General features: G+C 39.7%; 3 protein-coding genes across 4 annotated transcripts; all 3 read right to left on the bottom strand.

Annotated features, from left to right (window-relative positions):
- Positions 1–1,200: 1,200 nt before the first annotated feature.
- Positions 1,201–7,339, bottom strand: LOC134310851 (cytochrome P450 11B, mitochondrial). The gene is made up of 9 exons (XM_062992565.1): positions 6,935–7,339; positions 5,232–5,387; positions 4,928–5,142; positions 4,300–4,500; positions 3,963–4,141; positions 2,343–2,509; positions 2,173–2,251; positions 1,750–1,989; positions 1,201–1,648 (listed from the first exon to the last, which is right to left on the bottom strand). The coding sequence occupies exons 1-9, from the start codon at positions 7,252–7,254 to the stop codon at positions 1,532–1,534; spliced, it is 1,674 nt and encodes a 557-aa protein (XP_062848635.1). The 5' UTR covers positions 7,255–7,339; the 3' UTR covers positions 1,201–1,531.
- Positions 7,340–8,508: 1,169 nt separating this feature from the next.
- LOC134310854 (complexin-4-like) lies at positions 8,509–12,067 on the bottom strand. Of its 2 annotated transcripts, XM_062992568.1 has the most exons (5): positions 11,879–12,067; positions 11,564–11,602; positions 10,919–11,129; positions 10,391–10,478; positions 8,509–9,709 (listed from the first exon to the last, which is right to left on the bottom strand). In XM_062992568.1, exons 3-5 carry the CDS (start codon positions 11,098–11,100, stop codon positions 9,476–9,478), a joined length of 504 nt encoding a protein of 167 aa, XP_062848638.1. In that variant the 5' UTR covers positions 11,101–11,129; positions 11,564–11,602; positions 11,879–12,067; the 3' UTR covers positions 8,509–9,475. The 2 variants fall into 2 exon arrangements, with proteins under 2 accessions (XP_062848638.1, XP_062848639.1); XM_062992569.1 differs by lacking the exons at positions 11,564–11,602; positions 11,879–12,067 and having other exon boundaries at positions 10,919–11,308.
- Positions 12,068–12,200: 133 nt separating this feature from the next.
- On the bottom strand, positions 12,201–19,645 carry LOC134310853 (dual specificity protein kinase CLK2-like). Its single transcript, XM_062992567.1, has 11 exons — positions 19,586–19,645; positions 19,073–19,145; positions 18,751–18,817; positions 18,270–18,386; positions 16,922–17,088; positions 16,050–16,144; positions 15,837–15,966; positions 14,931–15,013; positions 14,240–14,319; positions 13,780–13,870; positions 12,201–12,886 (listed from the first exon to the last, which is right to left on the bottom strand). The coding sequence occupies exons 1-11, from the start codon at positions 19,643–19,645 to the stop codon at positions 12,740–12,742; spliced, it is 1,110 nt and encodes a 369-aa protein (XP_062848637.1). The 3' UTR covers positions 12,201–12,739.
- Between the last annotated feature and the right edge of the window lie 1,788 nt (positions 19,646–21,433).

The following is a 21,433-nucleotide window of genomic DNA, read 5'->3' on the forward strand; positions in this document are numbered from 1 at the left end:
AACTCCTCTTACACTCTGGTACAATTTACATTAAATCAAAGAAATTAATGTTTTGGGTCAAAAAACACATTGCACAATCCAGATGTCTGCTTTCCTATTGGACGGGTTATAGGTGCACTTTCTCTACAATCATGTGATTTCACAGAAATGCTCAAACAAATATTGATTGAAATGCAGTTTTATTTGATTTGGGGAGAATTTAGTGCAAAAGTAAAATGATAGAATTGATTAAATATTTTGGGTTTTTGTCTACTAACCTAAAAAGCAGACTTCATACTTACTTTATACTTTCATTAATCTACAACATTTTCAAATAATTCTTAATTTTTTTAGAAGTCAGACGTGCGCATGGTGTCTTAAATGCAGTTTTAATTATTAATGATTATTAAGACTATGAAAATGTATCATTATTATTATTTATTCATTACTGAAAACATTCAATAATTAAATTTTACAGAGAATCCAAATAAAATGTAAATTTAAAATTCCAATTTAAACATTTGAGAAATGCTTTAATAATGCAACTATGTTATTAAACCTTAATAAATAAACAGCTACTCTTTAACAAGACAACTAACACATGATTTTATAGTCAGATAATCTTATTCCCTTCCATTCAGCGTTTAGCCCTAAACAATAAAAATAACTAATTAAATAGTCAATCAGTACAGCTATTTTGCCAGAATGTGGCGCTGTCATGACTTTGACAATAACTTCTTTTTAGTAAGTGCATTTGGAAATGCTTATGCTATTTCAGACTTAGGGAGAGACTTTTTTTTACAAGGCAGACATGCAGTCCATCGATCTGTAGCTGTTGTGATGCTTCATGGTGTGAAATGCAAAAACTCCCTCTGCAGCAGTAACAACATCTTCTGTGTTACCCGGTCTCACAAAATAGTTCATTTACCTGACGAACTCTCTCTCCCTACAAAAGCCGAATCCCGAACATTTCTGGTGATTTGGAAATCCCGGCCGAACACATCTTAGGCCCAAAAAAGTGGACAAGTCAGAGAAAAAGAGGACGCGTGGTCACCTTAGTTTAAACTAAAGGTAGAGAATAAGCAATATGTATTTTTTTCTAGGGTAAAGCAAAGATCAAACACAACCAGATAATTCAAAATTAAGATGTGATCTAAATTAATGTACCAGAAGCTAAATCTAAATAAATAATAAGAAAAAAACCAAACATCACATCCTGTATTAATATTACACTTAGTGGCCACTTTATTAGGAACACCTGCTTGATAAAGTCACTCAACATGACATGAATTAGAAGCTTTAGTTTTTCTTCACATCAAACATCAGAAGAGAAAAACATCTGATCTAAGTGACCATTTGTTGATTCTGCTTGATTCTCGGGAGGCGAGTCCCTCCCCTGCAGTGATGTCACTGGTTCAGTCTCTCTGGTTCTATGGTTTAAAGATTAAATAATGTGTTTCTGGCTCCAGTAATTACAGCTAATAAACAATCACACTTAAACGTTTCTCACTGACTAATTGACTGGCTAAGTAATTGGTTGATTGAGTGATGATCAGTGAGGGAGGGTGGTGAAGGTGATCGTGGGTGGAGATTCTGGTTGGAGGATGAGGGTGTATTTGGTGTTCAGATCATTTGTGGATGGAACACTCAACCGAAAATGCCTTAGTATCTGTAACACACACACACACACACACACACACACACGTTATAGCACTATATATGCTTTACCTCCCTCTGCCTCTTGACTAGTTACCCCACTCTTCCACTTACATGCATTAGAAGAAGCTGCATCTCGTTTTCGGCGATTCTCCGTCCCACACATTGTCGCGCCCCAAAACCAAATGCCAAGGAGCGAAATCCTGCCCCAGTGCCCGTCTCTGCGGCGGTGTTGTTACTGCTACGCCCCTCTCCAGACTCACTACCAACCCAGCGACCAGGGTCAAAGTTCAAAGGATTCTGGAAGATATCCTGACTCCGCCCCAAAGGGTACAAACACACCTGCACCAGAGTCTGCACAAAAACACAATAAAACAATAAAAAAACATAATAAATAATAATTAATCATTTATAATAATAGCACCCATAATGCATAACTAGTAAATGAATACTGTTTCTTTGTGCTTACTGTAAAATCATGTCACTAAGGGGTGCACAAACTTTTGCATACAACTGCATTTGTGTCTGTGTTCTTACCCCAGCTGGTATGTGGTAGTTCTGTAGTACGATGTCTCTAATTGGGTATCTTTGTACTGTAATACCTACTGGATACAACCTGCACACACACACACACACACACACAATCATAATCACATGACATATATGACTATGATTGATTAATGATTATTGATGATCAGTAGTGGTACCTGAGCGTCTCCTTGATCGTGCCCTTGAGCAGTGGTGCCCCTTGCAGAGCTTTAAAAGGATTCCCATTGGCCTTTGCCCATGCTGACTGAACCTGAGCTCGTACCTGCTCCTGAACCTCAGGGCTCCGTGCTAACTCAAACAGAGCAAACTGTAGTGGAACTGCTGTCTGAGACACAGATACAGAAATGAGATCTGATTTGATCGTGTGACTTTATTAACAGTATGAAACAAATAACAGAGCTATTAGGCAGCGTGTCTAATATTGCATGTCCTGTGATTTTATCATATAAACTTACGGCAGAGACACTGAAGCAACATTTCACACACAGTTTGCATTTCTTAAACTTTAAACACTGACGTAATAGCTGTGATACCCCTGAAGGGGCAGGCCTAGCCCTATTTCTATGGCCACTACCACATTATTCATCTAAGACGGTGTCTATGTATTTTTGACCCAGCCGATTTTCACACGATAAATGTATAAAGGTTTTGTTGGTTCCAAAAATTTTGTCACAGATAAAGAACAAATCATAAATTTGTAAAATTTCAAAAGTACAATATAATTCACCTCCTTTAAACACAGGTAAACTACTGACTATACACCAATCAGCCATACCATTCAATTCAACATCTTGTTTCTACACTCACTGTCCATTTTTTCAGCTTCACTTACCATATAGAAGCACTTTGTAGTTCTACAATTACTGACTGTAGTCCATCTGTTTCTCTACATACCTTTTTAGCCTGCCTTCACCCTGTTCTTCAATGGTCAGGACCACTAAAGAGTAGGTATTATTTGGGTGGTGGATCATTCTCAGCACTGCAGTGACACTGACAGTGTGTGTTGTGCTGGTATGAGTGGATAAGACACAGCAGCGCTGCTGGAGTTTTTAAATACCGTGTCCACTCACTGTTCACTCTATTAGACACTCCTACCTAGTTGGTCCACCTTGTAGATGTAAAGTCAGAGACGACCGCTCATCTATTGCTGCTGTTTGAGTTGGTCATCTTCTTGACCTTCATCAGTGGTCACAGGACACTGCCCACTGGGCGCTGTTGGCTGGATATTTTTGGTTGGTGGACTATTCTCAGTCCAGCAGTGACAGTGATGTGTTTAAAAACTCCATCAGCGCTGCTGTGTCTGATCCACTCATACCAGCACAACACACACTAACACACCACCACCATGTCAGTGTCACTGCAGTGCTGAGAATCATCCACCACCCAAATAATACCTGCTCTGTAGTGATCCTGTGGGGGTCCTGACCATTGAAAAACAGGGTGAAAGCAGGTTAGAAAGGTATGTAGAGAAACAGATGGACTACAGTCAGTAATTGTAGAATTACAAAGTGCTTCTATATGGTAAGTGGAGCTGATAAAATGGACAGTGAGTGTAGAAACAAGGAGGTGGTCATAATGTTTTGCCTGATCGGTGTAAGAGTTATTACTGTATTACTGTGCAGTGTCCCCTAGTGGCCAGGCAATGTAGCGATCGCTCCACATGCAGTAACACAAGCAGAGAATCATGAAGCTCAGCTAAAAGTTTCAGGAGAGATTTAAAAAGTCCTGACTTAGATTTATAAACGTCAAAAAAATCATTTATTTTGTTTGTTACTCACCGTATCGACTCCTCCGGCCATCAGTTCAGTGATGTTAGCTCGGATTAGCTCTAGCGGTAGCTGTCCTCTCTCCATTAGCTGCCCCAATACTCCATAGAACTGAGAAACCTCTGCTGCACCACTAATACTGCCTCCCTGTGTCTGAAGCCGCTCATAGACTCTCTTGATCCTGGCTTCAGCTACACACACACACACACTTCTTACACAATGCTGATGGTAACGTAAAAGTTTATACCAGCAGTAATGTGATGTAACAATGAGTACAGAGTAGTGCTGGTGTGATCATGTATAATGTTTATATGAAGGTATTTATTGTGATCGTTATTTTAAATCTCACCGTGAGTAAAGATGTGGTCCCATGCAGTGGCATGCTGTTTCCAAAGGGGGGCGTGGAGGCGGAGAAGTGGGCGGGGTATGTACAAAAGGGGTGGAGTCGTATTAAGCATTCGCTCCACAGCATGAATAAACTGCTCGGATTCCTGAGACGGCTGGGACGAGAACAGGCCGATACGTTCTCCATAAAGAACATGGCAGCTCGCTACGGAAAGAGGAAGTTCTATTACTGACAGAATAACACAGAAACACTGTGAACATGCAGGCAAAAGTATCTCTTATAAGTGAACTCTTTTATTCTTTCACGAGCAATTAAGTTTAATGTAGCTGTTCAAAACGACCAGTCTGGTGCTGACTTAATCAGTGTGTTTTGGTTCTACTGAGGTTCAGGTAACACAGTGCAAATAGAAATTTAGATTTGATTGTTCCCTCATTGTAAACTACCCATCAGCAAAGCAGCCAAACCATAATACACCCATCACCATGCTTCACAGATAATATAATCATCATTAAAAGTTCAGGGTTCACATTTTGTCAGAACAGCACATGATTTAGAGCAGCATCTTTGTTTGTGCCAACATCCAAACTTTAACATTTTGCACATTACCTGAAGCTAAACTTCTCACACCTACCTTCCAGAGCGAACCTGAACAGGTAAGGACTAGGGTCAAAGGTCAGAGTGTGAGCCTTGTTTTCCATTTGTCCCTCAGATTGAACTTTACGCTGCAGTAAACCACTAAAATCTCTCGCTACTTCATCCAACAAGGGCAGGAACCGACGCACCGCTGAACTCAACATCACCTCCCGATTTAACAACAACCGGTCCGCTCTCCATTCAGTTCCGTTTCTGTAACCACACACACACACAACATTATTAGCTCGTATCTAAATGATGCTACAACATTTCTGTACGTTGTTTTGTGTGTACACACTAACTTGAGGAAAACGCCTTTGCTGTGTTTGCGTGTTTCCCGGTGCGTATCCCACGGATGCAGCGTCATACGGCGAGGATTTAATCCTTCAGAACGGAAGAGTTCACCGATATCCACTGGAAACATGATGTTCACAGTGCACTGAGATCCCAGATACTGCCTGAGAGAAGGATGTGAATTAAAAAAAACATGACAATTATGTTCATTAATCAGATCTGTTTGGTTCGGGTGGGCGACACGGTGACTAGGTGGGTAGCACTGTCGCCTCAGAGCAAGAAGGTCTCGGGTCCTTTCTGTGTGGAGTTTGCATGTTCTCCCCGTGTCTGCGTGGGTTTCCTCCGGGAGCTCCGGTTTCCTCCCACAGTCCAAAAACATGCAGTCAGGTTAATTGGAGACACTGAAAATTGCCCTATAGGTGAATGGGTGTGTGTGTGTATGTGTGTCTGCCCTGCGATGGACTGGTGCCCCCTCCAGGGTGTTACTGTGTGCCTTGCGGCCATTGAAAAGCTGGGATAGGCTCCAGCACACACACACCCCCACACGACTTTGATTGGATAAGCGGTTAAAAAAAGTGAGTGTGAGTGAGTGATGGATTTGTTAATGATTACACATGCAACAATGACCGGGTCAGGGAACTGAACTTGAGTCAATTCTTTGGAAGCTGTTTGACATAGTTCACTTGTGTGTATTTGTGGGTTTTCTGGGCACTTTGCTTTCCTTCCTGTTCTCAAAATATACAGAAGGTAGATTGGCCACTCTTAATTAAAACAATCATAATAATAAAAGTATTTTGCAATCTTCTTTAACAACTGAAAATAAACTCTAGATCATGGAACTTCCAAACTAGTATTGAAAAACACCCTAAAAACCAAGAGATTGAGCTGCCTTTGTTAAGAACCTCTTCAATCTGGCAAGGCCAATCAAAGTCAAGACCTGCCGAAGAACATTTAATGAAAAATGAAGAATGCCTTTATTTGTCATATGTACATGTTGTTTGGAAGCTGGGGTCAGAACGCAGGGTCAGCCATTGTACTGCATCCTTGGAGCAGACAGGGTTAAGGGCCTTGCTTAATGGCCCAACAGTGGCTGCATAGCAGAGCCTGAATTTGAACCAACAATCTTCCAACTGATGGTCCAAAGCTCTACCCAATGTCCCCAACTCTCCACTGCCCCCCAAAATAGAAGATAATCTAAAATCTTCTCAAACAGTGAATCTGCAGATAAGCCCAGGTAGGAACACACCTGACCATCAGAACTCCTATAATGGAATCAATAGATGCCTTATGAAGCCTGTAATAATTCAAAAGAAGAATAAAAAACGACACCCTCTTCACCTGGACCAGATTCTCAGAGGTATCCCAAAATACTTAAAACCCTCCACTTCCGCTGGTCTGCTGGTCTTTAAAGCCAATTGGCCAAAACAACAAGCTGTTGAGGGGCAGGGAAGCATGTGGTTTGTAACCCCAATGCCAGTGGAGTCTTTCTTCTGAACAAATATCTAAAACAATATTTTGTTGTCAATAACACCTCCCTCTGACAGAAGAACAAGGGCAAGACATCCAGAATATACACACAAGTCTCAGTGAGTTGGGTTGCTCCATGTGTGCAGGTGGATGTAGTGTGTAGTCAAGTATACTTGTGTATTAGTTGTGTGTTAGTTGGTTGGATAGTTGTGTATTTCTGTAGTAGTTTTTGGTAATTGTGTACCTGTAGATGGGTCCCAGTGAGTTGAATGTTTGCTCCATGTGTTTGTGCAGGTGGGTGAAGGTTCCGTTCCTCCAGAAGTGCAGCAGGTTGATCCAGCCATTACGTCCGGTGTGTGGAATCTCCTGAAAGCTCCTCACTAGTCCCTGACTTCCTTTTCCAGTCCTCCTGTCCTCCATCGCTCCATCCATCCTCTCCTCTATAACCTCACCCGTTCCTTCCTTCATCCTTTCCATCATCACAGAGCTCATTCCTCCATCTCCAGACGTGGAGGCCCTCAGAGCCCGGCACATCACCACAGATCGAGTAGACGGGGTGATCATGGTTCCTCCGTCTCTCTATCAGTCCGTCTCACACAGTGCCTCAGTGATCTATTCATCCTAAATTCTATGCACCCCCCTCTCCTCCCTCTGTGCCTCCTACACACTCATGGACTCTTCACGACACAATGCAGGATTTATTACAGCAGAAGATCAGGGTTCAAGAGAAGAACAACAGCTCTCCAAGTTGCACACCACACACACACACACACACACACACACACACATTTAGTGACTAGTTTTAGAAACAAAAGAGCTGATAATTAGGTTTTTACTTTTTAATGAGGTTATTCGTTCCAAAAAGGACAAATAGTGGGTGGTTAAACTGTAGGCACATCAGTTAGAAAAACTTAACATTGATTTAATGTTTGAATGGCAGTGAGTGTAAATAAAAGTGGAACAGTGTGTGCAGAAGGAAGCTCACTAACAGGAACAGGGCTGTTACTAAATAGCCCGCTCCATCCGCAAATGAACAGCTCTATGACCCAGTCTCAACAAAAAACTGTACCTGGCATAACTGAAGTTTGACAAGGCTGCACCTTTATTCAGAAACATTTTGTATCAAACTTGATGTGGAAAGTACAACACTTGGACTCCTGAGCAATTAAAAAGTATGGCTAGATCTGTGTCTGATGGATTCAACTAAAAATTCGTACAAACGCATGAAAATCACAAGGTCCGGTGATTGCTTTGCCAACAACTATGGGGCAATTTACAAAGAGTAGGAGCACCATATGGTGCAAAGGATTATCCCCAATAATGTTCCCATATTTTATTAATTCCAGATCCTAATATGTTTTCCTTAATAACCACATTTAAACACTATTAAACCTCTGGAAATTTTTGGAGATCTCTTCTGAAGGAACTTCTGAAGGTACCATCAGCCTGGCATGGTGCTTTAAAGAGGAATGCCTCATACATATACAGGTGTACAGTACAACAAAATTCTTTTTACGCTCATTTGGAAGCCGGGATCATAGCGCAGGGTTGACCATTTTACGGCGGTGGCTGCATGGCGGAGCTGGGCTTTGAACTCTCAACCTTTTGATTGACAGTCCAAAACTCTACTCTCTAGGCTACTGCTGTCTCACACAAAGGAATGGCAGGATGGGAATTGCACCCAGTGATTCCAGGAAAACCCTAGACAACCCACCACAACGCTGGATAAAGAAGTGGGAAAGTGAAATTAAAATTTTGCAACAGCAGCATTTTTAAATGTTGTTAATAATAACATGTATTTTATTAAATACATTTTTGTACAAAGTGAAATTGTAGCTGCACATTTCATGGATGAAGACAAGAGGAAGTTTCACATCAATTTCTTAAGTATTGTAAAACAAAATGTTTGTGCTTGGCTGAAACTGAAAATGAGTGACAAAATGATGACAGATTTTTAATTGTAATGCTGTTTGATGCTGCTACATCATATCAGTTAATGATGTTCTTATTCACTATAATAAGAGGAAATGATATGGCAAGTGAAGATCTGCATAGTCTCCATCAAACACTCGCTCATACATTAACATCATTTGCTCACTTTATTAGGAACACCTGCTTGATGATGTCATTTTCCAATCAGCAGAACAATGTATGAAATTATAGAGACGTGGATCAGAAGCCTTAGTTCATCTTCTCATCATGTTAAGTGTGGCTTCATGGTTGTTGGTTCCAGGGGCACTGGTTTGAGCTTGTCTGAAGCTGCAGATTTTTTGTGAATTTTTCACAACAGTCTCTGGTAAGTGGCAGTAAAGGGGTCAGATGAGAAAACACAGTTTGGTTTGAGCTGACAACCACAGTGAGAAGAAAAGTATCTCACAAAGCAGTACAAGTGCACAACAGCACAAGTGTTCCAGGAATCCAGGACTGTTAGATAAGAACAGGGATCTGAGGCTACTGTAGTGGCATAGGTTCACCAAAACTGGACACGTGAAGACTGGAATGTTGCCTGGCCTTATGAGTCTTGATTTTTTCTACAGATGTGCAAAATAAACAGTATGAACAGTTCAGTTGAGGAACACATAGTGAATAGTAGTTTGAATGCCACAGCCTCTTTGATAACTGTTACTAAACATGTGCTTCTCTTTATGAACACATCTGAGCATCTTTTAATAGAACTTTTAGCATGATGACATCAGGATCTTCGTATAACTGCAGTTTATAGATTTAGATGATCGACTATATGGCCAAAAGTATGTGGACATCTGACCATGAGCTTGTTGTTATATTACATTACTTTGCATGCTGCAGTTTTATCAGACTGAGAGTTTGTATGTGGGTGGGTGCGTGTTGTGTGAGTGTTGTGTGTGCTTGTCTCATTGAAGTTCAGGTTTTTAAACACACTTAGTAAATCAGATCTCTTTTTTCTCTCTGAAATATCAGTCTGTACCAGTTTGGCCAGGTTGCAAGGGAGAACCACCTTGCTGCCAACAGCTTGCACCTGCCTGAGGTCCTTGGCATTCTGAGTAAAAACAGAAAGCAAGAGGGGAAAATATTAGGTGTTTTTTAGGTGATGTTAGAAATATGGCGGCATGTAAGTGCAAAACGGAAAAAAAACCTAATTGAATAATCTTTGAATAATCCAAGAGTTAAAAAAAACAATGTTTACCAATTAACAATTAAAATAATTTTAGATATTATTACCCTCTACAATGTTTATTTTAACGTGATGATGCTAAGCCACCCTCTGCATATGTAACAACAGCATAGCTATGGAATCAAACATGTGAACATGTGCTAGACTCGCCTGCCTGCAGTACAGACCTCTCTCCTATTGAAAACCTGTGGTACATTATGAAGAACAAAACAGGAGAACAAAGATCCATATAGCTGTTCAGCTGAAGACAAGCTGAACAGAAGAATAAAGAGAAAATCCACCTTTAAAACTAGATCAGTTGGTGCCTTTAAGTGTTGCTAGAAGGACATGTGATGGAACTCAGCAGGAAACATGAAGTATATAAAGTAAATAAAGAATGTTCATTATTGATCTGGTTCCATGTGATACTGCACCTGATCTTATCCTAAACACTCAAATCTGTCCACACATGCACAGACCTTCAGTTCAGGTAACATCCAACCAGTTTCATCAGAATCTGAGATCAGAATGGACTGCTGAAAGCCTGGAACCATCCCAAATACTCACTGTAGGGAGTTGGTACTTTCTTCTGTAGTGCATTCTCATGGCTGCTCTCTCAGCGTTCTTCTGAGCGTTCCTTGCTTCACGTAACTTCCTGCACACACACACACACACACATATTTAAAGTCAGCTGTGCCCAGAAAAATAGGGCCACACACATTCAAAAGGAACATAGAACAGTGGTCTCTTTGCCAAGGTGGGTAAGAAACTACCAACAGTCAAGCCTTAACAGTCAATCACCAATACCTGAGATGTATTGACAATGTTTGCAAAGAGAAATAGGTCAAAGGTGAACCACCCACCTTTCAAAAACATGGGGTAGGTGGATTGGCTGTTCTAAATTATCAGTAGATTGAGTGAGTGAGTGATGCCCTGTGTTGTATTGGCAGATTATCCATATTGTACTCCTGCCATGTGTCCAATGTTTCTGGATGGTGCCAGACTCACCATGATCCTGACCAGCATGAAACCATTTTTAAAGATTGAAGACCCACAAGTTACAACTAAGTGATCATGCTCGTGATCAACACTCACTTCTCTCTGTCCAGCTCGGCCTGGTACGCCCTCAGCACAGCGGGGTCATGAGCCTCAGTCCTTTGACCCTTCGACCACTGCTTGGTTCTGGGATCAGCCCAGACATCAGGTCTGGATTCAGCTACACAGCTAGTGATTTTCTTCAAAGATGTGAAGAGGGATTTCTGGGTCACACCATCCATAATAAAGTGGTACCTCAACAAGTCAGATCCTTAAACCCACAGAAAGACAACAGTAAATCCAGTAAAATCTTCTACATTAGAATAGGTATATCTAATACAATGATTGGTAAGTGTAGCTGAGGGGGGTTTAACCTGTGGGATGGTTTTATTAGCAGTGCTTCAGTGTAATTATTCTGTACCTGAGACATTACATCTCTTCCTCAGTCCCCATAACAAATCTATCCTAACTTCTCACTGGCTTCAGTTTAAATTCATGATTCGATCACAATACTTTAAATAAAGTAGGTAAATACAATAACATTTAAATCTCATTGTTATTTGATGTAATCTAGGTGCTATTTGCCGTAACTCTGGAGCCCACTGTCCGTTAATATATGAAGCAAGAAAAATTTAAAGAGACTTTAAAATTAAAATGAATAAAATAACAAACATACCTGGTGTTTTAATATTTATATTGATTTACCTGTGAGAGAGGTGAGAACCTTGATCCACCACCAGCTGTCTGGACACACACACACAACTTTAGCACTGATATTCAGTCTCTCTAGTGTATGTGTGTGTGTCTGTGTGTGCGTGTGTGATTAAAGCTTTAAGCACCTTACTGCAGGTGAATTAGCACTGCATAAAACCACACACACACACACACACACACACACACACACACACACACACACACACAGCAGACACAGAGACACACATCAGTACCTAAATTCTACCATCCATTCACTCATTCATACATTCATGTGGACACTGCTGGAAGGCTGATGTTAACACCTACTGTTTCCTCAACTGATTTGGGGTGCAGACGTGTAAGAAGAGGGGCTCTCAGTATCCAATTAAAGAAATATCCTTATTCTGATCTATCACCCATGCAATCCTCCCATCAGTAACCAGCCCCAACAGTTCATTGAAGTTTATGCTATGGAAACAAATGGAAGATGTTATCAGTGACCCTGCTGAATCATCCTTGGAGTGTCTGACAGGTAAGGACACTATTAATCACCTAATCAGATCTAACATGCACACACACACGCACACTGTGCAAAAGAACACAGAGCATGTAGAAGGACACAAAGATGAAACAACGGTTCAGGGAATAATAATTATTATTATTGTTGAATTTTTATCAGGATGAAATTCATTCTACTGTAGGCTGTATTCTGTAAATTGCAGTAAAGTGGTGCTGTAGTAATTATTCTACAGCACTAAATTTAGTCCAGCTAAAGAAAACTGCTTAATAAATGAGAAAGAATCTCAAATGTTATCAGATTATATAATTTCTCTTTATGTTTCTAATTTATCTGTTCAGTAGTCAACAAAAGCAACAGAGCCTGATCTGACTGGTCATCAAAAGGAAATCAGTTCCACCAATCAGAGGAAAGCATTGTGCTTAATCACACTGTTCCAATTTAACAAAAGAAGCAAACAAAGTTTCAGCGCTAAATTCTATAATTGGTCGCATTAGCCATTCACAGTTCCGTTATCAGCATGTCCCGCCCCTTCTGTAGTAATTTCTGAGAACAGGAAGAAGAATCACAGATGAGTAGAGGGGAGAAAACACTCCTGAAGGTCCGAGATGTTAGGAGTGAAGATCTCTGGGTGATATGATTAAGAATGGAGAGAATGGGGAGGTTAAAGGTCACCGGCTGATGTCATTAAGGGAGGAGAAGAAGGGATGATGGAGGGAGGATGAGACGGAAAGACGCTGCTGAGGATCAAACTCCAACATCGTCTCCAACAGATCAAACAGCTGATTGTCATCTGCTGATTTACTCAGTATATACTGCTGCACACACAATTTTAAAAAATAAAATTTAATGTTTACTTAATATATGGTAATTAAATAATATTAATACTTTAAAAATAATGTGGATATCCCCCCTACACACATGTACAGCATTCATGCTTGCCAAAAAGAACCGCAGACTAGCACATGCAAGATCCTTCTTTCCACCAGCAAGTGTCGGATTCCTACATAAAGCTATACCTAACCAGACATTAGGTGACGTTATTGTAACTGCTATTCTCCCTCTTAGACACCTCAGCAGTGTCTGTAAAGAGATGACCAGGCTCATAGCAGGGCTTAAATACAGGTTGTAGCAATGATTGACTTTCATTCAATCATAATCTTAATGAACAGCTTCATCCTGATCAAAGTTGCAGTGAGTCAGATCCTACCAGGCACCAATCCATTTCAGAGCTTTATACATTGATTTACTCACTTTTACCAGGGAGTAATTTAGGAATACACAGGGAGAATATACCAAACAGTGATTGGAGGTGGAGATGGAACCTAGGGTCCCATGACCATACAACTGTCCAGCATTCAAACTGCAAGCTACAAATATATATTTCACTTTGAAGACCAAACTTTGAAAAAAATGTTTTATAAAACAAACAAAATGAAATGCTAAATTCAAAAGATTTCCACTAAACATAGAATTTCTAGAACCTGGACAAATGAGCTACTGCTGCCCTGTACAGATCTCTGCTGTTATCTGATTATTCTGATGCTTACGTAAACTATCATGATTTTGAGAATCAAAGCTGTAATGAACTCTAAACCCCAACATGCTCAGTACAAAGTGCAAACTATTTTGCTCAGACAATCATTCCACACATCATCAAGTGTGTGTGTGTGTGTGTGTGTGTGTGTGTGTGTGTGTGTGTAGCACTAACCCGCAGTGGTTTACAGCTGTGTGTAACATATCTTCCTGATGGAGAACTCGCATCCCAGTTCAGATGCCCTGCAGAAAAATACTTCTGCTTTCTGTACAACACACAACAAAACAACATCAACAACAACTGCTTCCCCACATGACCTTGAAAAAATTATAAATAAATGTAAAAACATGTTATTTATTTATAAACCCTATTCCAAAAGACAGTAGAAACTAATGTAAATCAAAAGCCTTTTATTGGAAAAAAAGAAAATTGCTTATATACGTGTGTGTGCGTGGACCTACAGGTAATACTCGGTGGTTTTGGTTTGATCAGAGATGCTACTTTATGTCAAACATTTAAGTACCTCTGTTGTACACAGATATGTCGCCCTCTAGTGACGGTATTTAGTACAGATTGGAGATAAAATAACTAGTGGTGTGTGTATAGAGTGTGCGTGCGTGTGTGTGTGTGTAACCTTGTTTTGCGGATCATTTTTGAAGGAATTGGTCCTTGTATTCGCTCCATCATGGCCAAGTGTTCCCGGTTATTATGAGTCTAAAACAAGAGCACAGCATTTACACATACATTACTACTACAACTTCTTTCTTTCTATACTACTACTACTACTACAACTTTCAGTGGTAGCCTAGTGGGTTGAGCTTTGGGCTATCAACCGGAAGATTGGTGGTTCAAATCCAGGCTCTGCTATGCAGCCACTGTTGGGTCCTTGAGCAAGACCCTTAACCCTGTAATCTCTGCTCCAGGGGCGCCGGTACGATGGCTGACCCTGTGCTCTGACCCCAGCTTCCAAACAAGCTGGGATTTGTGAAGAAACATCTTCTTCTTAGGGCAGCTGTAGCCTAGTGGTTAAAGTACTGAACTAGTAATCAAAAGGTTGCTGGTTCAAGCCCCACCACTGCCAGGTTGTTACTGTTGGGCCCTTGAGCAAGGCCCGTCAATTGCTTAAAACAATATACTGTTACAGTACTGTAAGTCACTTGGATAAAAGCGTCTGCTAAATGCTGAAAATGTAAAAGTAAATTGCACTACACTACAATACACACACAACAGCACACACTTTGTTCATTTCTACGTTTTCACGTGGGCAAATTCTGAGTTTCTATCAGGCTGGTAAATAATAAACACACACACACAAACACACACACCTGAAAGAGTGTGTATCCAAGGTAATACTCGAGCAGAACACAGCCGATACTCCAAACATCACAGGGCTGACTCCATCCGAGCTCTGCACACACACACACACACACACACACACACACACACACACACACACACACACACAGTTAGCTTGCTACTTTAACAAACCATGAAAAAAGTTGGGAAAAGATTTGAAATGCTAATAAAAACACAAAGCAGTGATTTGTAAATCCACTTTGACCTTTATATAAAGTTAAACAGTACAAAGACTGCTGTTGCAGCCATAAACACTAGTTACTACTGAACCATACACAGCAGAAGACAAACATCAACAGCATCTAAAAAATGTGTGCTGGGCCTGATGTGTTGACCGTTCAGGTTATCGAAATGATTAGCTGTCCCAACTTTTTTTTGCATGTTTCCCAATTTGCATCCTCCTAATCTGTTCGTATCCAATTACCTGATTGCATTACACTTTCTCTTTACTGAGGCCGATCCCCGCCCTGATTGAGGAGAGCGAGACTGACACACGTCCCCTTCAAAATGTATGCAGTAGCCGACTGCATCTTTTCACCTACAAGAGGTGAGTTCATATGCGGATCACCTTTGTGTACGGAGAGCCACACCCTGATCAACGTATTATTCCTCGACTCTATCAACCATCAACCAGCCAGCAGAGGCTGTCCCAACTTTTTTTAATACATGCAATAGCCATCAATGAAATGAGAGAATATCTACAAAAAACAATAATGGTAAAACATTTAGTTTTATTACAGATTTGAAAAAACCTTGCAATCTGTTTTATTAGCATGTCATGCCCTCTCCTAACGTTTTTGGAATTAAGGTTTGTTATTTGGCAGAGCTTGCGTGCACTATACAGTGAATAATATGTAAGGTGGTCCGGGTGTTACCCAGTATAACCTCAGGTGCGCGGTAGTGTCGGGTGGAGATGACTGTGCTGTGATGCTCATGATCAAACGTTGCACTGCCAAAATCCACCACCTTCAGCGCTGTGTTCTTCAACACACGCTCCTCACACTGCTACACAAACACACACAAGCAATGTCAGATCTTTTAGAACCGGATCTATAATGTTATGTATGAGAACTGTTATCTAATCTCACTTTTTTGGAGTTGAAGTAGGTGATGACATCACAGTTAATAAACAGGATGTTCTCTGGTTTCAGATCTGTGTGTGTTAGCCTGTTAGCATGAAGAACTGTAGGGAGGAAAGAAACATTAGGAAGTAGGGAATCGTGTAAGCCACTTTCTGTACAGAAAATACAAGTCACTGCACAGCAGAGTGGCTGGATCTGGTGGGGCCTTGTTGTCACAAGCATACTGAAACTAAATCAGCAGGACTATAGTTTTTAGACAACCCATAAACATTTGCAAAATTGTTTTGCCAATTTTTTCTTTTCTTTTGATGTTATAATTTATATGTATGGGTTTCTCATGTAGCCTGAAGTTCTGTATGCTAAGACAGGTTTGTGACTTAGCGGTGCCATTACCCTTGTTGGGTGCTCTACAGACATAAGTGATCATGTCTGTGGAAGGGAAGGCTGGATCACCTCTGTGGTAGGAATGGTGGAGGAATACAAATAGTACAGTGCGTTCCTTCATACTCTGTGTGAGAATCCAACACAGTCTAGAGTAAACAATGATTGTCACACAAGGGGAGAGGGTCACCATAGTGCATGGAGAAATGAAATTTATCCAAAATATGTAATGAAATAAAAGAATGAAACACATACAGTACGTCTCTGTAACACTTTTCAACCAACATGACATGACATGGCCATGAATTCCTGAGATAAAGACTATAAGACTATATGTAATAAAACATTATTATTCAACTTTTTCACTTATAACAAGCATAAAACATGTTTTATAATGTCTGGATGATCTGTTTTGCCTTTTCCTATTCAGGTTTTTGTGGATTTACTAAATTTGCAGTAATGATAGTTGTACTCTGTGTGCATGTGTGTATACTCACACTGAACAGCGCTGCAGATCTGATAAGCCATGTGTCGAACCTGACCCAGCGTGTACGGACTGTAGTTGTTCTGTTTCATAAAGTCAAAGGTGCTGAGAGATAAAAGCTCAAAACTGATACACACGTGATCAAAATAATCAAACCAGCCGTACATCCACACACACGACCTACAATACAGAGACAGAGACGTTTATTATATTGATGGCAGACTATGCTGTGTTCACATCCATCAAAAATGCACAGATGCCACTGATTGTAGTTATAATGGCCTGTGTCATAATTACACTCGCCATCCATTTTAAAAGTTCAAAAGCTTTATGATGCAATGTACTTCAACATAATGATGCGTCCAATCAAAACGTTTCAGCCATCTATGTCAGTGAAGAACATATCACAGCTATCAGCACTCATCCAAAACTGCACAATCCACTCTTCAATACATTAAACATCTATTTTCTCTTAACAACATCAAACTGAGACTCAGTAAATAGAAGAGGTTAGAGTGTAATTTACATTTGCGCCATTTAGTATTCGCTTTTATCCAAAGTGACCTACAATTATGATTGAACACGATTTGAGCAGTTGAGGGTTTAAAGTCTTGCTTAGGGGCCCAACAATGGCAAACTGGCAGTGGTGGAGCATGAACCGGCAACCTTCCAATTACTAGTCCAGTACCTTAACCACTGAGTGTCCCCTGCTCTAGTCAAGCATTTGTTGGAGCTTTGGTTGAGGCCCTGAGGTTGAAACTGATAAGCCATATAGTGGTTGATGCTGTAGTCTGACCACAGCTTCCAAACCTTCACCAGATTAAATAACAGCATTTTTACAGTTCTCATATTCAGCAACTGGGCGGCACAGTGACCCCGTGAGTCGGCTCACAGCAAAACAGCCCTATTTGTGTGGTGTTTGCATGTTCTCTAAGTGTCTGTGTGGGTTTCCTCTGGAGCTCCAGTTTCCTCCCATAGTCCAAAGATGTGCAAGTAAGGTGAATTGGAGATACAAAATTGTCCATGACTGTGTTTGACACATGCAGTCCAGTTCAGTGGAGATACAAAACTGCCCTAAGTATGAGTGTGTGTGTGTGAGAGAGAGTCTGAGTGTGAGTGTGTTTGCCCTGTGATGGACTGGCAACCTGTCCACAGTGTTTCCCAATTTTCACTCAGTGAATTGGACCCACCGCAACCGTAAATAGGATGAAGTGGTGTTAAAACAGACAATGAACGACTGAATATCCAGCAACTCCATATCAATGCTTTTTTTTTTACAGGTGCTAAGAAGGTTCATGTGAACGCAGCCTGAAGCCTCAATCAGCACTAAGCTTCTCTCTGGTCCTAAAGCACAAACTCACTCTTTGTTGTGAGGATCTTTTTCTTTAATCTTCTTCAAAACTTTTATCTCCAGCAAAGCTGCTTCTTTATATTTCTCCACATTCTTAACGATCTTCAGAGCAACACAAGATCCTTCTCTACTCACACACACACACACACACAAAAGTGAAAACTTAAAAAAACTATGAAAAGCATAAGCAGAAAATGTTTGTATGGTGGATGATTCTCAGCACTGTAGTAACATTTGCAGGGTAATAACATGGTAATGTGTGTGTTGTTTTAATATTAGTGTAGCAGGTGCAGCTGTGCTGTTGGGATGTTTAGATTCACTTCAACTTTCTTATTATGACAATGGCTTTGTATTTTGGGTTCTATGAAGTGCTATTTATTTTCCTCTTAGAACTAAGAATGTATTTTAAATTCCAACAACACTGCTGCACCTGTATATCTATTAAAAAGGTCGGTGTGTATGTGTTTCATGTGTGTCTAAATGAAACTGACCTGTGATGATCTATGCATTGCACCACTTTGCCAAAGGTTCCTTCTCCCAATGTATCTACAATCTCATCTATACACACATATGCACATAAACACTTATTATAACCAAACATACATAAATATATAAAATAAATACTATTCATTTATTCGTTTTTAGTAATCACTTTATTCTAATTGGGTTGTGATGGGTTCAGCAGCACCTGAAAACACTGGACACAAGGCAGAACCACATGCTGGACAGGATGCCAATCCTATATTGTGTTCACGTAAATACTTCGCGTCAGGTGCAGTGAGAACTATGCATTGATTGGTTGATTTTACTCACATCTTTCCTGCAACAGGTCTCCATTCTGATAAAGCAAGTGTCCTTCATCATCATCATCTAATTTCTTTCCACTCTGCTGGATCCCACACCCATCCACACACACATACAGGTACAGTAAGAAAATATATATAATCTTTAATAAAATCTTACATTTTTAAAGGTACATTATTAATCTACTTTTGTAATCTAAAAACAAAAAATAAGGTAAAATTAAACCAAATGTGCTAAAAAATTGATACAAAATGGAAAAATAAAACCATATTTAGGCCCTACCAATGATGATGTGATATTCACAGTCAGTACAAATAAGCTAAGCAACTATTAAACATGTGGTGGTGGAACTTTATTTTTAATTTCTATAAACTTAATTTTATACTTTTACGACAAGTCAGTGGATCAGATAAAAAGTCCCTATTTAAACACCTAGTCAGAGTATCAGATTAAAACATCACCAATTAATAAAAACATGGTAGTATGTGAGTGTGTGTGTGCGTGTGTATAGCAAGTACTCACAGTTAGGCAGAAGCAGCTTAGAAAACCTTTACAAACAGAATACACTCCTCTAACACCCATTTCACCCTCATTACATGGACGAGAGAGACATTCAAATACTATGAGACTATGAGAAAGTGTGAAGGAGAACTGAAGGAGTGTATGTGTGTGTGTAAATGTGTTGGTCTAAATTTAAACCTCAAACACAGAGATCCATGTCTTGCGAGTCTAAGACTTGAAGCTCTGATTATGTGCACACACACACACACACACACACACACACACACACACACACACACACACACACACACACACACAGCAGAGATTCTCCTTTTGAATGCCAAGGCTATTTATCACCTATTATATAAAAAAGGCACAAACAAAAACACAGAATACAACAATTTGCTTGTAATTATTAAGTGCTGATATATGTTTAGATCACCAGTAAAGTAAAAAAAAATCGTTTTCTTTTAAAAATGTGATGTTAAAAATTGACAAACAAAAAAAGAATGATATTTTCAGTTTAAACAGCCCTTTTTATTTGGAACAATAGTATGTACAGTATGTAAGGTCACAGACCAATAAAGACCATCTGGCTCCTAATGAAACATTCATATAATGAAAAATTATATCCATATTTTATCATCAGGTTTGGTTAGTTCTGGAAATCTACTTTAATTAACTGAAAAAAAACAGCCACAAGCTTTTTTAAATAAAAAAATATATATTAAAAATTAATAATATATCATAACCAAGTGATTATTAATGCTTTGGCTGGAGTTCCCATTTTTAGATTTTTTTTTTTTTTTTACCTTTTTACCTATTTGTGCTCAGTTTTTATTTTCGACCCACCACCACCTAGACTAGGATAAAGATGTGTTTTGCTGATATGAAGGCTTGATACAAGAGGACTTTATATAAACTGCTTACACTCGTTCTGAGAGGATTTTAACCTGTAAATGTGAACATCATCATTTCAAGTACTTTTATAGCTAAATATCCAGTCAGCATCAAACATTCTGCTCAAACTACATTATTACATCAGTGTAAAATGTATAAAATGTATTTACAAATCTAGTATATTTATGGTTGAAAATCTGAATAAGCATACATTAAAAACATTTAACAACCTGATTTCAGCAATGGTTTATTTCTTCAGTAAGATCAGGCTATGTTTAACACTTACTATTCCATGTGTAAAAGAAAACCATTAATAGTGTGCTACCTAGGGCGCATAATCTACTAGTGTGCAGTTTGAAACACAACTTCAGTTTTACCACCTCTTTCCTGAGCATGCAGTGAGGAGATCAGACTAATACTAATCAGGACTAAATTTGGGCCATTTTGGCACTTAGTTCAAATATTCAGGATTATATTCAGGATCAGTTCTGGAGGGAGGGTGTTGTTATTGCTTAACATTTATTTACTGATCACAACATCCAATGTGAAAGTGCTTGCTTTATCTTTTGATTTCTGTTCTATTCTGACTGAATTCTATTGAGCATTTGTGAGGGACTTTAGGATTGAGAGTTCTTAAAAGGAACCCCTAAAATGATAAAGTACTTACACTATATTGCCAAAAGTATTCACTCACCCATCCAAATCATTGAATTCAGGTGTTCCAATCACCAAGCACTTAGGCATGCAGACTGCTTCTACAAATAGTGAAAGAATGGGTCGCTCTCAGGAGCTCAGTGAATTCCAGCGTGGTACCGTGATAGGATGCCACCTGAGCAACAAGTCCAGTCATGAAATTTAATCGCTACTAAATATTCCACAGTCAACTGTCAGTGGTATTATAACAAAGTGGAAGCAATTGGAAACGACAGCAACTCAGCCACCAAGTGGTAGGCCACGTAAAGTGACAGA

Source organism: Trichomycterus rosablanca, chromosome 3 (assembly GCF_030014385.1).
Source record: "Trichomycterus rosablanca isolate fTriRos1 chromosome 3, fTriRos1.hap1, whole genome shotgun sequence".
NCBI classification, from domain to species: Eukaryota; Metazoa; Chordata; class Actinopteri; order Siluriformes; family Trichomycteridae; genus Trichomycterus; species Trichomycterus rosablanca.

Bases quoted from the DNA above. Each gene is read 5' to 3' on its own strand.
- LOC134310854 (XM_062992568.1), bottom strand. From the start codon at position 11,100: ATGGATGGTGTGACCCAGAAATCCCTCTTCACATCTTTGAAGAAAATC. The intron at 10,479-10,918 runs GTGAGTGTTGAT...GTGTGTGTGCAG, and splicing joins GCCGAGCTGGACAGAGAGAA to GAAGTTACGTGAAGCAAGGA. The intron at 9,710-10,390 runs GTGAGTATTTGG...GTTTTTACTCAG, and splicing joins GAAAGTACCAACTCCCTACA to AATGCCAAGGACCTCAGGCA.
- LOC134310851 (XM_062992565.1), bottom strand. From the start codon at position 7,254: ATGATCACCCCGTCTACTCGATCTGTGGTGATGTGCCGGGCTCTGAGG. The intron at 2,252-2,342 runs GTACCACTACTG...GTGTGTGTGCAG, and splicing joins ACGATCAAGGAGACGCTCAG to GTTGTATCCAGTAGGTATTA. The intron at 1,649-1,749 runs GTAAGTGGAAGA...TGTGTGTTACAG, and splicing joins TGCAGCTTCTTCTAATGCAT to ATACTAAGGCATTTTCGGTT.
- LOC134310853 (XM_062992567.1), bottom strand. From the start codon at position 19,645: ATGGGTGTTAGAGGAGTGTATTCTGTTTGTAAAGGTTTTCTAAGCTGC. The intron at 19,146-19,585 runs GTGAGTACTTGC...GGGATCCAGCAG, and splicing joins TAAGCTGCTTCTGCCTAACT to AGTGGAAAGAAATTAGATGA. The intron at 15,014-15,836 runs GTAACACCCGGA...GTGTGTGTGCAG, and splicing joins CGCACCTGAGGTTATACTGG to AGCTCGGATGGAGTCAGCCC.